At 55.5% G+C, this 12,372-nt stretch overlaps 2 protein-coding genes across 2 annotated transcripts; one reads left to right on the plus strand and one right to left on the minus strand.

Moving 5' to 3' along the window:
* Nucleotides 1-1,111: 1,111 nt before the first annotated feature.
* On the plus strand, nt 1,112-2,382 carry EOLA1 (endothelium and lymphocyte associated ASCH domain 1). The gene is made up of 2 exons (XM_002699633.1): nt 1,112-1,364; nt 2,117-2,382. Exons 1-2 carry the CDS (start codon nt 1,112-1,114, stop codon nt 2,380-2,382), a joined length of 519 nt encoding a protein of 172 aa, XP_002699679.1.
* A 717-nt stretch (nt 2,383-3,099) lies between these two features.
* LOC789716 (uncharacterized) lies at nt 3,100-11,223 on the minus strand. Its single transcript, XM_059883821.1, is given in 6 exon segments — nt 3,100-4,086; nt 4,479-4,969; nt 6,487-6,562; nt 7,382-7,469; nt 10,331-10,749; nt 10,805-11,223. Coding segments are annotated over 6 exon segments (2,088 nt in total). The 3' UTR covers nt 3,100-3,491.
* Between the last annotated feature and the right edge of the window lie 1,149 nt (nt 11,224-12,372).

Raw genomic sequence — 12,372 nt, forward strand, 5'->3', positions numbered from 1 at the left:
CTGTGAGAACTGTGGCTCTGCTGTGCTTGGGGAAGGGAAGGCCCACGAGGCTCTAGGCTGGGTTCCTCTGGGACTTTCCCCCGTCCTCACAGCCACATGGAAATGGAGGCTCCCTGCGAGGTGATGAAACCCTGCTGAGGTTCAGGCCTGTGGCTCTGCTCCTCTGCCTGCCCCTTGTCCAGTAAACAGTGACCCTCCTCTAGGTACAGGGATAGAAGTGAGGATGGAGGTGCATGTGGTCAGATCCCCTGCATTCACAGGCTATCTTTCTGTCCCTTGGGCCTCCTCAGCCATTGAACAAGGTGACTGTAACCTAGCAGGTTATTTGAGGTTTGAATTCTGTGACCCCTGCATGGCACTGTCCCAGGCCCTGGCAAGGACATGGAGCGTGCCTGTCCCATTAGTTCCTGCTCTCCTTCATTCTTTCTCTAGCTCTGGGCAGGGGCTGGGGCATCTGCTGACAGTGGAGGCCATGGTGTGGGAAAGGCTGGGAGGAAGATGGTTCCCAAAGGTGTGGGGAAGACACGTGGCAGGGCCATCTGAGGTCCAGGGCGGACCCAGGGCCAAGGCCAGATTGGTTAACATGGATCTGTGTTCACTAGCCCTGGGCTGAGTGGGATATCTGCAGTGCGTGGGCAGGGTTGGGGGCTGGGGATCTGAGGGGTGAGGTGGGGGCTGGGAGTGGGGGAAGCCAAGCCCAGGACTGTGCCTGTCTGTGCTGGAAGAGGACCAGAGCCTGGCCACTGGGCTGTGAAGCCAGGGGACCCACCCTCCCTCCTCAGTGCTCCCAGGGTTTTGAGTCCCTCTGTCTTGGAACTCACCTTGTGCCTCTCTCCCACTGTCCTGCCCTCCTTTCTGACCTCCCAACAGACTGCATGTGATGGATGGGTCCTCTGGGTCACCACCCACTGTCAGCAGACCATGTGGAGATGGATCGAAGGAGCCAGCCCTCTGTGACCCTCTCCTCTGTGTCAGCAGGCTTGGAGGATGCTCGGACACATGAGGCTGATGTCTGGCCCAGGGCTCTGAGCTTGGAGGCCTGTGTGTCAGGCTCCTGGCCTTTGTGGTTCTATGTTTCCACAGCCACATGAGGCTGTGGGAGCCTGGGGAGATGAAGTTCAGCTGTCTGTCCTTCCGACAGCCTTCCGCGGGTTTCATCTTAAACAGTGTCAAGATCCTGGAGATGTGTTGGCAGCCCACGCTATGCGGCCACTGGCACTGTACCCTGGCAGTCCACATCGCACACCGGGACTGGGAGGATGCATCCTGGCAGGAGCTGCTGGAGCAGAGGCTGGGGATGAGCCCCACCCAGATCCAGGCCTTGCTGCTGGACGGGGACAAGTTTGGCCACAGAGTGATCACGGGCAACTGATTCCCTGTCCCGTGCTGCCTGCGTGGCCCCTGGTGCTGCCCTGGATCTCAGCTGGGTTGTGCTTGTTTGTTTTCTGTTGAACCGTTTGGTGGGGGGGGGGGGGGGGGCGGGATGGGGCTGGGGTTTCTTTAGAGGGGCAGCAAGAGTTCCTGGGCTGGGAAGTAGTGGCCCCAGGTGCCTGACCACCACTCTGGTCCTCAATCTCCGTTTGTGCTCTGAGAGGCAGAGGTGGGTCCAGGTCTGCACATGGCACTTGTCTCTGTGAATATACGTATGTCTGTGTGTGTCCCCATGTGTATCTGTGTGCCCAGCAGAGATCATAAGAGGCACCATAGCACCCAGCCTGGGTTTCCCAACCCCACTGCCTGCAGCCAGGCCTGAGCAGGTCCCCTGACTCCCCAGGGGTGAGGCCGCACAGCAACACCTGTCTGTTGGTGAATCGCTTGGGGACCTGATGTCCACAGGCTCCCCACCGGGGCCCTTCTGCTCTGTCCCCGCAGCCTGCAGTGGGCAGACTGAGAGTTGCCCATGTCCTGGTGGGTTCGTGGAGCACTCTCCATTTCATTTGGCTCTCTCTCTCACTTGGCCTCACCCCAAATTCCCTTTGCTGAGCTGATCCCATCTGAAATGCTTAGCCAGAGGACCCAGTTCACCCTGGTTCCTCTCTGTGATATGGTCTTACTCTCTAGCAGGCATGACTTTGAATCAACTTGTTGTCTTTCTGTGTCCTGTCTTTGCACACAGTTCTGGTGGACATTAGGGACACTTTGCTGTGCTCAGAAAACATAGGTCATGACGAGGTGAAGGAGCTGGAGAATCAAGCCCTGCTACCAGCCCTGGGACAGAAGTACCTGACTGTGCTCACCAACCCCCACTGGCTGCTGCAGCCCATCCCGGGGTGGGCCGGAAAGGACATCTTCCAGGTGTACATCCCCAAGCACCTGATCCCCTTTGGTCAGGAGGCCTGTCCAGACTGGGCTCTTGAGAGGAAGGAGACCAGCTCATGGTGACACCATCCAGTCACCACCAGACCCTGGACGTGCCCATCTGGTTCAGTCTGAATCAGCCCCACCCTGGGTTGCACTGCCCACTTGGTGTGGGGTCTGGGGCCAGGACTTCCCTCATGCTGTGCTGCTCTGGACTCAGTGAGAGTCTCCAGGGCTTTGAGCTTTACGAAAAGATGACGTTGCCACTCGTTTTGGCCCTGCTGGGTCTGGGCATTTGAGAGAAATGTGTTGTTAGGAAACCGGTTAGTGTTTTTCCCTCTCTGTTTTGTTTCAAACTCCCCAATGTTGAAACAGTGTCCAGGGGTGATGGGGGAAGGCTGGGGGCTGGGCTGAGCATCAACAGCTGGCGAGGCCTCTGTCAGGCAGAGAGGCCCACAGGCCCAGAAACAAGCCGTAGTTTGTCCTTGCAGGTGACCCTTGCCCTGCTGTAAAGTGTCCCTTGGCTAACAAAGTGTATGTGTTGAACACAGTGCCTGGCCGCTCTGTGTCCAAAGATAGGCTCCTAAATACACCTGTGAGGGCAGAGCGATAAGGGCTGGTGTTCACCTTGGGGAAACCTTGTACTTGTCTTTGGGGTCATGTGTTTGCAAGGCCCTTGGCAGGTGAGGTGACCCTGCTTTCCAGGGAGCCACCCTTGGATCGGGAGCTGGAGATGCTCAGCTGCTGATCAGAAACTTGTGGCATCATCGGGGAACCCAGGAGGAGCCCCTTCTTCTTCAGGTGCATGACTCACAGAAGGTGACACCCCCAAGGTCAGGAGCCTGGTTGAGCCCCCTGCTGAGGGGCACCCAAGGCCCAAGGACAAGCCTGAGCTGGGCTGGCCTCATCGCTCATGAGCTGCATGCACCCTTGGCCATGTGTGAAATGCTGCTGCTCCAGATGAAAAGGGACCGCATGGACTGGACCAAAGCCTGCCTGGGGAGTGGGCTTCCAGCCTCATGTGGCTCATCCAGTGCCATGTGGAATAGCATGGACAAACTGAAAGAACACAGCCTTGCAGCTCTCTTTCAATTCTTTATTTACTCCCGTGAAGTTTTGCTGTACCTTATTAGAGCCAGAAATAGATTTTTTATTATGAGAGTGCTTTTGTGTGTCCCTAGGGACCTGGCAGCTCAGGGATTGGGATTGTCCTTGAACTGCTCACAGATGGCACACTTGTAATCTGAGGACTCTTCCTGCTTCTCCGCCACCTCAAGGGCCTCATTTGGGGCCATGACTAAAAGGGCCGCCATCAGGATGGGGTAACAGGTGTTGTACAGAGTCATCACCGAACCATAACCTGGATACTCTGGGGAGCTCTTGGGCAGTTCCCCTATGCTGTCCCTTCCAGCAGTAGCCAGGAGTACAGACGTGCCATTGCTGGATGTACCCTCTCCACTGGGGCCGCCCTGTTCACTGGGGAGATGGTTTGCCTCAGCCCACCCGGCTACACTGCCCATAGACCAAAGGCCAGAGAACACATGTGAGTGCTGGCTGGGGCTTCCATGAGCAGTTGGGGTTCCATTCTGAACTTTCTTATCAGCCTCTTGTGTGGACTCATTGTGATGGAATGGAGGGGAGCGTCTGGTCACCATCGCTCACTTCTTTCTCTTTGGGGTGGTTGTTGCTCCATTGGCGGGCTGAGCAGTTGTTCTGGGGTCGACTTTCTTCTGGATGTTCTACAGGAGGAGAGGCTTGTCTCTTTGAAAGTTGGGGTTGCAATGAATCTGAAAGGAAAGATTTTAGCCATCGTGTGGGAGAAGAGCCCTTCCCCGCCGCCCTCCACTCTACCTCCATCCCAGCCTTGCCTAACCATAGAGACAAAGTCTCTTCATTCCTGGCAGGTTATGAGGCCCTAGCATGTGTGCTCTCCACAGCTTCCTTGGGGCTGGCCTCGCTTGAGGTGTTACTGGCCCTCCCTGACATCAAGTGGCCCCTCGGGACCTGGTGTCACACCTGTGGATCCTGTCTAAGTGGATAATGGAATAAGACAGGCCCTGCTTTCTCCTCTTTGTTTAACCACCCTCTCACTAGAAAAACCTTCTCCTGGGAAGTGAAACCCATCCAGCGCTCAGCTCGTCTAGTCTAGTCTCCCCAGAAGGGCTTTCTACATCATGATCATCCTGTTCTTCCCTGCAGAGCGACCCAAAAGGTGGATTTTACTGAACCCATACAGGTTCAGTTCACAGATGAAACTCTTGATGCCGTCTGTGTTGAAGATCCTGTCCGTGCCTCTGTACTGGAGGACCTCCGTGTGGAAGAGATCTGTCTCGATGACCACCATGTCTCCCTCATCATTCCAGCGCCCAGAGGTGAAGGCCGCATCCCCCATGATCCTCCAGAGCTTCCTGGGGGAGGACAGCCCAAGGACGGTGTTGTTCTCTTCCTCATTGGCTGTTTCTGGGTTCGGGCCCTGTGGGGTCAGGTTGTCTTGGGAGCCCGGATTTGGGCTCTCAGTTTGGTCACCCTGCTTCACCAAGACCTCCCCTGACTCCACATTTGCATCCAGGGAGGAATCAGGGAGGTCCCCTGCTGTGGGCTCCCCATCAGTTGATGGGGCCACTGGAGCTGCACGTGCCTCGTCTGAACTCTGACTAGCCACGGAGACAGTCTAGCTCAGGAACATTCACTGCAATACCAAAGCAGTGAACGCTCAGGGCAGAAGGGCCTCAGACCAGGGTTGCGGTGCCCAATAAATACTGTTTGGAGATTCTAGAATCTGTATTGTGGGCCAGGCAGCCAATTAAATGGTCGGCTTCCTTAATTTTTCATGATGTCACAGAGGTGATGTGGAGAGGCAGCCCTGGCCCAGTGTGGGGGAGGGGGGGACGGGGATGGAGATGTGATTCCCAGCTTGTCTCTTGTCTGAAAGTACGGAAAAGTATGTTTCAGGTTGCCTACAAAGGCTCCCATCTGTGGCCAGGCCCTGGATGGGTTGGCAAACGTGCTCTTGGCTCCATTCCCCTCACTAGCAAGGTACAGGCCTGTGGATGGCTTCTGCTAAAGTTCTGGCGAGTTCTAGGTCAGCTTCCACCAAAAGAGACCCCAGGGGTCAGATGGGCCCCTGGCGACTGTCCCTCCCAGAAGATGGGGTCCATAGTGGGCTGATTGGCCTAGCCTGAGTTGGTGGCCCCCCATCCTTCCCCCTTTTCTGGCTTTGGTCTCTTCTGGCTGGTGCTGCTGGTTGGTAGGCCCCACTCAGATGGCCCCAAAGTCAGAGTTATATTGTCCTGCCCCCACTGCCACCCAGGTAGAGCTCTCCCCAGTGCAGGGCTGTGCCCAAGCACAGTGGAAACGACCTCATGTTCCACTTGACTTTCCCCCAAGCACCTGAGTCACAGACTTTTCAGGACGCCGTGTGGGAGGGTACTCTGGCGCTCTGCTGAGCTTGCACCCTTCTGAGTTCTGCCCAACCCCAGACCTCATCCCACTGCAGATCACAGGCTGTTGTCTTCAGTTTCCATTTCTTCCCATAGAGACCACTCTCGTAGCCCTAGAGTGCTCACTTTGGGAACGCCTGTATGTGCTTCTCCCATCCCCTTCCCAGAGCCTCAGATTCAGCCTCCCTGGAGACTTCCTCAAAAGTCATGTTTTCTTTTGTCAGTGGGGTAGTTGGGCTTCTGCTACCCCTGGTCCTGGCCTCCCACGTCCAACTTGGGTATCTGTGGGTACTTGCCCTTTGAAGGACTTGATTGGGGGCTCAACATATAGCCTGTTCTGTTGTAAACAAGAACTTCACTGGTCTTCTTCGAGGCCAGCTCTGATCTTCTCCACCCCTGCCCCTGTCCCCACCATCACTATGGACCCGTTCTCCCTTACCCAGATGGCAGGTACAATGAATGATTTTGTTGGCTGACAGGTTAGGCACTTTTGAAGGGGCCTCCTTTATCCATACTCACTCCCAGGGACAAGTCTGACTTGTTGAGCTAGATGTGACCAAAGGAAACCCCCAATTACCTGTATTTGAAAATGGATGAGAGTCGGGGTGTGGGACTGGATGAAACCTGAATAAGAGTCACCGGTCTTCACTGCACATGGACAGTAGAGCAGTGGGTTTAGAGGTGCATGCTCTCTGGCCTTTGTGGGCCACTGTTCTTCAAAATCACCATGTAGGGATCAGACCAGCACCTTGGAAAGGCCCATGTGCAAGGACCATAGGGCACTATCTCCCAGTTCTGCCACTAGCAGGGCCACTGCCGGGTGTCTGAAAGGGGAGAGCTAAGAGAGTGTGAAAGAAGCTCTCCCAGGGGCCTTTCTGCCTAAGGACTGGTGGCCTGGATGAGCTTCAGGCCTCGACTCGGGCTTCTCCATGGCCTTTCTTCTTCTAAATAGGTTGAAAAAGCATTCCTTCAGGTTGATTCCTCGGATTAGGACACAACCCTGGAGGCTGTGAACATCGGTGGGGCCCACTGGTGGCTCCTCTGAAAGGGGACCGAAGGCCGTGGCATCTGTGGGCAGCCTGGCTAGGTGGCCTTTCCTGACCCCACTACCCCAATTCAGGGTCCCTCCTCACCCCCTGGGTCCTGAGGGAGCTCCCTTTTCTGGTTCCCCTCCTCCAGGCACCACCCAGGCCCTGGCAGTGGGTTTGCATGGCACCAAGGCGCCTTTGTCAGCTGTGGCTCAGGACACTTGTGTTATGCACACACAAGCCCTCATGACGTCTAAGGCCTGCCTTTCTCAGCCTGGCTTTCCTGCCCCTGTGCTTGGCGTCCCCAGCCCAAAGGCCCTCCAGATGTTCCCCTCCCTCACTGCGGCTGGGGAGACCTGGAGCCTCAGGGGTCTGCCTGTGTTACCTTCCTTCCCATATCAGAGGACGCTCTTGTAGGGGCCTTATCCCATTGGGCACTGGGACCATACAGTCAGGCCCTCCTCCCTCCTGCTCAGTGAGGAGCTGGTCACCCTGGCAGGTTCAGTTGGGCAGGAGGCCCCATGGCAGCAGCAGGGACAGGGCGCTGCCCTCACGTGGGAGGTGCTGGGACTGGACAGAGACACAGGCCCCTGGCAGAGTCAGTTCTCAGCAAACCCCAGAGCAGCCCCACAGTGCTTCTGATTCGCCTCATCCCCTTCCTTCCGCAGGCTGCTTTTTGTCACCTCAGAGGCATCATGTAGCACTGAGAAGAGGAAGGCAGGAGAAGTGGGAAGGTCGGGCCGTGGACTGGGGTGGACGGGAAGGGCGAGGGCTCCAGAGGAATTGAGACTAGGGTTCTGAGCCCACCCCAACCCTCACTAGCATGTGGTCCTGGGAAGATGCCCAAGGCCCGTGGCCTCAGTTCTTCATCTGGGAGGCGAGTGGGTGTGAAGAGCCCTGTGTGTTGGGCTGCAGCATGGGCCTGAGAGACAGGACAGAGCTCGCAGGGCCTGGCAGCTGTTTGCACTATGATGGCAGGGCAGGAATCTCTCACATTGTTGCCCCCAGACACTCTTCCACTCTCCACTGTGGGATGTGGTTGACTGCTTTGTGGTCCAGGGCATGTCAGAGGATAGGTACCTCAATAGGATGTGGAATAGCTAATCAGCCAAACAGTATGATTTATAAATAAAACACAGTAATTTTTCCAGCTAGACCATAATGGACCATAGTGTTAGTTGCTCAGTTCTGTCTGACTCTGCAACTCCACTGACTGTAGGTTTCCAGGCTCCTCTGTCTATGGGGATTCTCCAGACAAGAATACTGGAGTGAGTTGCCATGCCCTTCTCCAGGGGGATCTTTCCTACCCAGGGATCGAACCCAGGTCTCTGACAATGCAAGAAGATTCTTCATCATTTGAGCAAGTCCCATTTCCAGTTGGAGGACCTGTTAAATTTGGGTGTGGAGGAGTGTTCCAGCATGATACAAGCTGCTCCAGGAAATGGAAGCAAGAACCACTCTTTGCCTGTGTCCCAGCTGGTCTTAACCCAAACCCCTACTTTCCATCACTGCAGCCCCAACAATGGTAGAATCTTTTATTATGATGGCCAATTACAATCAAGATAATTAAAAGCTAATTAACACCTTGAGTTCTGGATCCCCAGGACCAGGAAAGAAAGGGTCAGCCCATGGATTTCTGGGCATCACTTCAAGGGAGTGTGACCGGAGTTCTGTATGATTCCTAGCAGATATAGGGGGTACTACTACTACTCCGTCCCTGTGGTCAACAGCAGTGCAACAAGAGCCAGACCCCTTTCATCCTGCCTCAGAAACAGATCTCTCTGGGGTTAATCCAAGATCCAAAAGGACACCTCACAGTAATGTCCCATTTCAGAGTTTCCCCTCACCCCCACGACATACTTCATGTGACTGTGGCTCCTAGACCATCGCTCCAGGTGTGGGGCTGTCCTGCTTCTCCCAGTGTCCCCACTGCTAACATAGGGCCTTTCACGGAGCAGAGACTCCATAAAGGTCTTCAGAATAAACGAACCAATGAGGAGGGGGCTGCTTAACTCAGATTAATTGCTACTTCCTAAAGCGCAGGCGGCTGCGACGGGTGCGCTAACCGAGGTCAGGGGCAGAAGCTGGGAGGACCCCATGCCCGAAGGGTGGCGGCCAAGAGGAGTTACCCTGCGTCCGAGGTCAGGGGCGGCGGCCAGGAGGAGATACCCCACGGCCCTAAGCCTGAGGCCAGGGGCAGCGGCCAGGAGGAGCAACCCTACGCCTGTGGCCAGGGGCAGTGGCCAGGAGGACCAACCCCACGTCCAAGGAGCCGTGGCTGCGTGGGCACAGGAGGGCCTAGAGGAGCTATCCCACGTTGAAGGTCAGGAAGGGCGGCAGTAAGGAGATACCCCTCGTCCAAGGTAAGAAGAAATGGCTGCGCTTTGCTGGAGCAGCAGTGAAGAGATACCCCACACCCAAGGTAAGAGAAACCCAAGTAAGACAGTAGGTGTTGCAAGAGGGCATCAGAGGGCAGACACACTGAAACCATACTCACAGAAAACTAGTCAATATAATCACACTAGGACCACAGCCTTGTCTAACTCAATGAAACTAAGCCATGCCCGTGGGGCAACCCAAGATGGGCCGGTCATGGTGGAGAGATCTGACAGAATGTGGTCCCCTGGAGAAGGGAATGGCAAACCACTTCAGTATTCTTGCCTTGAGAACCCCATGAACAGCATGAAAAGGCAAAATGATAGGATACTGAAGCTTGGAGGGATTGGGGACAAGAGGAGAAGGGGACGACAGAGGATGAGATGGCTGGATGGCATCACTGAATCGATGGACGTGAGTCTCAGTGAACTCCGGGAGTTGGTGATGGACAGGGAGGTCTGGCGTGCTGTGATTCATGGGGTCACAAAGAGTCGGACACGACTGAGCGACTGATCTGATCTGATCTAGATAACCCAGGTAAATCCAAATAAACAGAGATCCCTTAGCTGTACAAAATGACACACAAAAAGTATAAGCAGCAAGAATTCACTACTATCCCTTTTTATTTTCTAAATCTTCCACTAACTATATCACTGCTAAATAAGTTCAGATTTCCAAAATCATTCTAATTCCATATCATCTTGCGCAGGACTATGAAATAAAATGGAAGCGTTCCCAATCTCTTTTACAAAACAGCAAAACTTTTGTTCTTGAACTGGCTAAGTACAAGCACACTGTGATCTACATCACTGACACAGTTAGATACTGGGATGCATTGTCTTCTATTAAAAAGGAATAACATTTGAAAAATTCCTAAAGAAAAGAGAGATGCGTCTCCATGTCATTGTAGAGAACAGGAACACAAAGATGCCACATACTGGGTTCTCCCAAAGGGCCCGGCTCTCACTGCTGAGAAGGCTGACCGCTCCCTCTTCAATCACAGAGGGAAGGATCAGCCTCCTCTCCTGCCCCCTAGGACAAGGTGTTGGACGTGGGCCCGGAGGAGCCTGGTTGCCCCTCTGGCTCAGAGTCCCCTTTCTTCCTCCCTTGTAGCCTCTGAAGAGAGGGTGAAAGGAGCTGGGACCCTTCAACAGACTTTATCCAGATACTACAGGACTTTAAACTTACTGATCTCTGAGTAGGCCCAGGGACCCCACAGGAACTCATAGCAACCAGGGTTGCCATCAGGCACCTGCTGGTACTCCAGGTACCCCTCCCGCACCCACACTTGTGTCAGCAGTTCCCTAGGGTCCGCAAAGATGTAGTGCTCCCTCCGGGGACACACCCCCATCCTCCTGAGTGTTCTCCATATCTCCTCAGGGGCATGGTCGTCCTCCACAGCGATCAAGCACAGGATCGCCACCAGAAGGCCGGGTTTGGGCAACCCCTGCCCATCCCTCGGCATCTCATTGAGGGTGAGGCTCAGGGTGGGGACCAGGATATAGGTGTGCTCACTGGGGTCCACCTCCTTCACCTCCAAACCAAAGACCAGCTGCAAGTACTCTGCAGCTTGACCAAGGACCACCAGGAAGGGGTCTTGGTAATCTCTGAGGACACTACTCAGCACTTCTGCCCTTTGTGATTGGCTCCTTCATGAGATACCTGCTAGGCAGGAATTTCACCAACTCATTCTTCTTCACCCGTAGTGCATCTGGGAGCAAAGACTTGGCATCTTCGTGGTCATGCGAGGTGCTTGGTATTTCTTCTTGCCTGCTGAGGCCATGGTCTTCAGATTGGCTCCCCAGAGTGGCAGCCATTGCAGTGGGAGAGGGGCAGACACCCAGAGGGCTCTGCGGGAAACTGACTGTGGCAGCAGCAGCCACCTCCTCCAGGGTTCCCCAGACTGGGAGACAGGAGGAGGAGTAAGCTGCATCTCCTTTCTTCCCCTGCTCCTCCATCTGCTCCACCTTCATCTCCTCTTCCTCCTCACCCCAAATGCACTGTGCCTCCATCAGACCCTCATTCTCTCTTGGATCCTGAAAATCTCTCTCAGGCTGGCGGAGTTCATGCATTCTAGGCATGATGACTGGAGTCAAACCACAGACAGGAGTGAGGCAGGGGGACAGAGGCAGACCACGAGACTGCAGGAGAGGCTGGTTGTGAGCAGCCTCGGCTGAGAAACCCCCCCTGGGTGGCCTGACTCAGGCCACTTACAGGTCTCCTCTTAAGGGGTGCTCTCGGGCCTCATAGAGGAGCTCCTCCTGAGTGGCCTGACCCATGGCTACCCAAAGGAGGATGTGAGGTGTCTCCCCAGGGTGCAGCCAGCCAAGCTTGAGGTTCCAGGGCTGACACGGTGGGGGGATTAGGGCCTTGTGGGCTCCCCTCTGTGCTGGGATGGGGAGCCCCTGGTGCACACTCAGGGCACCCTCCTCACCTTGACTCCTGGCACTGCCTGGACCTCCTCTTTTCTCTGACCTGTGGACATGGGCCATAGACCTCAGCCTTCACCTCCTGGTTCCTGGAGTTCCTGTGACAGAAATGGAGGGAGCACCTCAAGGGTAGACTGTGGCACAGACTTGCGCCTTCTGTGCTGGTAGGAGGGGTGGACTCTGTGAGGTCCCTCCAGATCTCGGGTGGGTCGCCCCATTGGGGCTCACGTATAGTGCTCACTTTTCTCCTGGCACGGCCTGGTGCCTCCCCTTTGGGGGCCTGCAGGGAAACTCAGAACAAGACCCAAGCCTGGACAGAAAGTGCTGAGGGGCCCCACATGTGGTGTCACCTGCCCGCGGGTCCTAGGCTGGGGAGATGCTCGGTCCTCACCTCCCGCCTGGCCTGCTAACACTGACCACAGAGGTGGGGATCTGCTCAGTCCTGTCTTGGGATCTCTGGAGTTCATCCTTGAGGATCTGAAGCCTCCACCCTCCACCTAACACCTCACCTCCCGAGGCCCCTAAGCCAGAGGTGAATAGACTGCACACCCTGCTCTGGGGCCTCCAAGACCCACTACAAGGGCCAGGATCCCTCCCTGCCCTGGGGTCTAACAGCCTCAGTCCTTCCTCACATGGAGCCTGGACTACAGGCAGGACCCGAGATTGGCCTATCCGCCCTTTTGAGGCCCCACTGTTCTCACAAGGTCCCCTCTCTGAGACCCGGATGTCAGAAAGTGAGGACAGGCCTAGAGTGCTAATTCCACACCGAGACCTCCCAGGGCTGAATGTAGGAGTGAGGAT

This window comes from Bos taurus, chromosome X (genome assembly GCF_002263795.3).
Source record: "Bos taurus isolate L1 Dominette 01449 registration number 42190680 breed Hereford chromosome X, ARS-UCD2.0, whole genome shotgun sequence".
NCBI lineage: Eukaryota > Metazoa > Chordata > Mammalia > Artiodactyla > Bovidae > Bos > Bos taurus.

Bases quoted from the DNA above. Each gene is read 5' to 3' on its own strand.
- EOLA1 (XM_002699633.1), top strand. From the start codon at position 1,112: ATGAAGTTCAGCTGTCTGTCCTTCCGACAGCCTTCCGCGGGTTTCATC. The intron at 1,365-2,116 runs GCAACTGATTCC...CTTTGCACACAG, and splicing joins TGGCCACAGAGTGATCACGG to TTCTGGTGGACATTAGGGAC.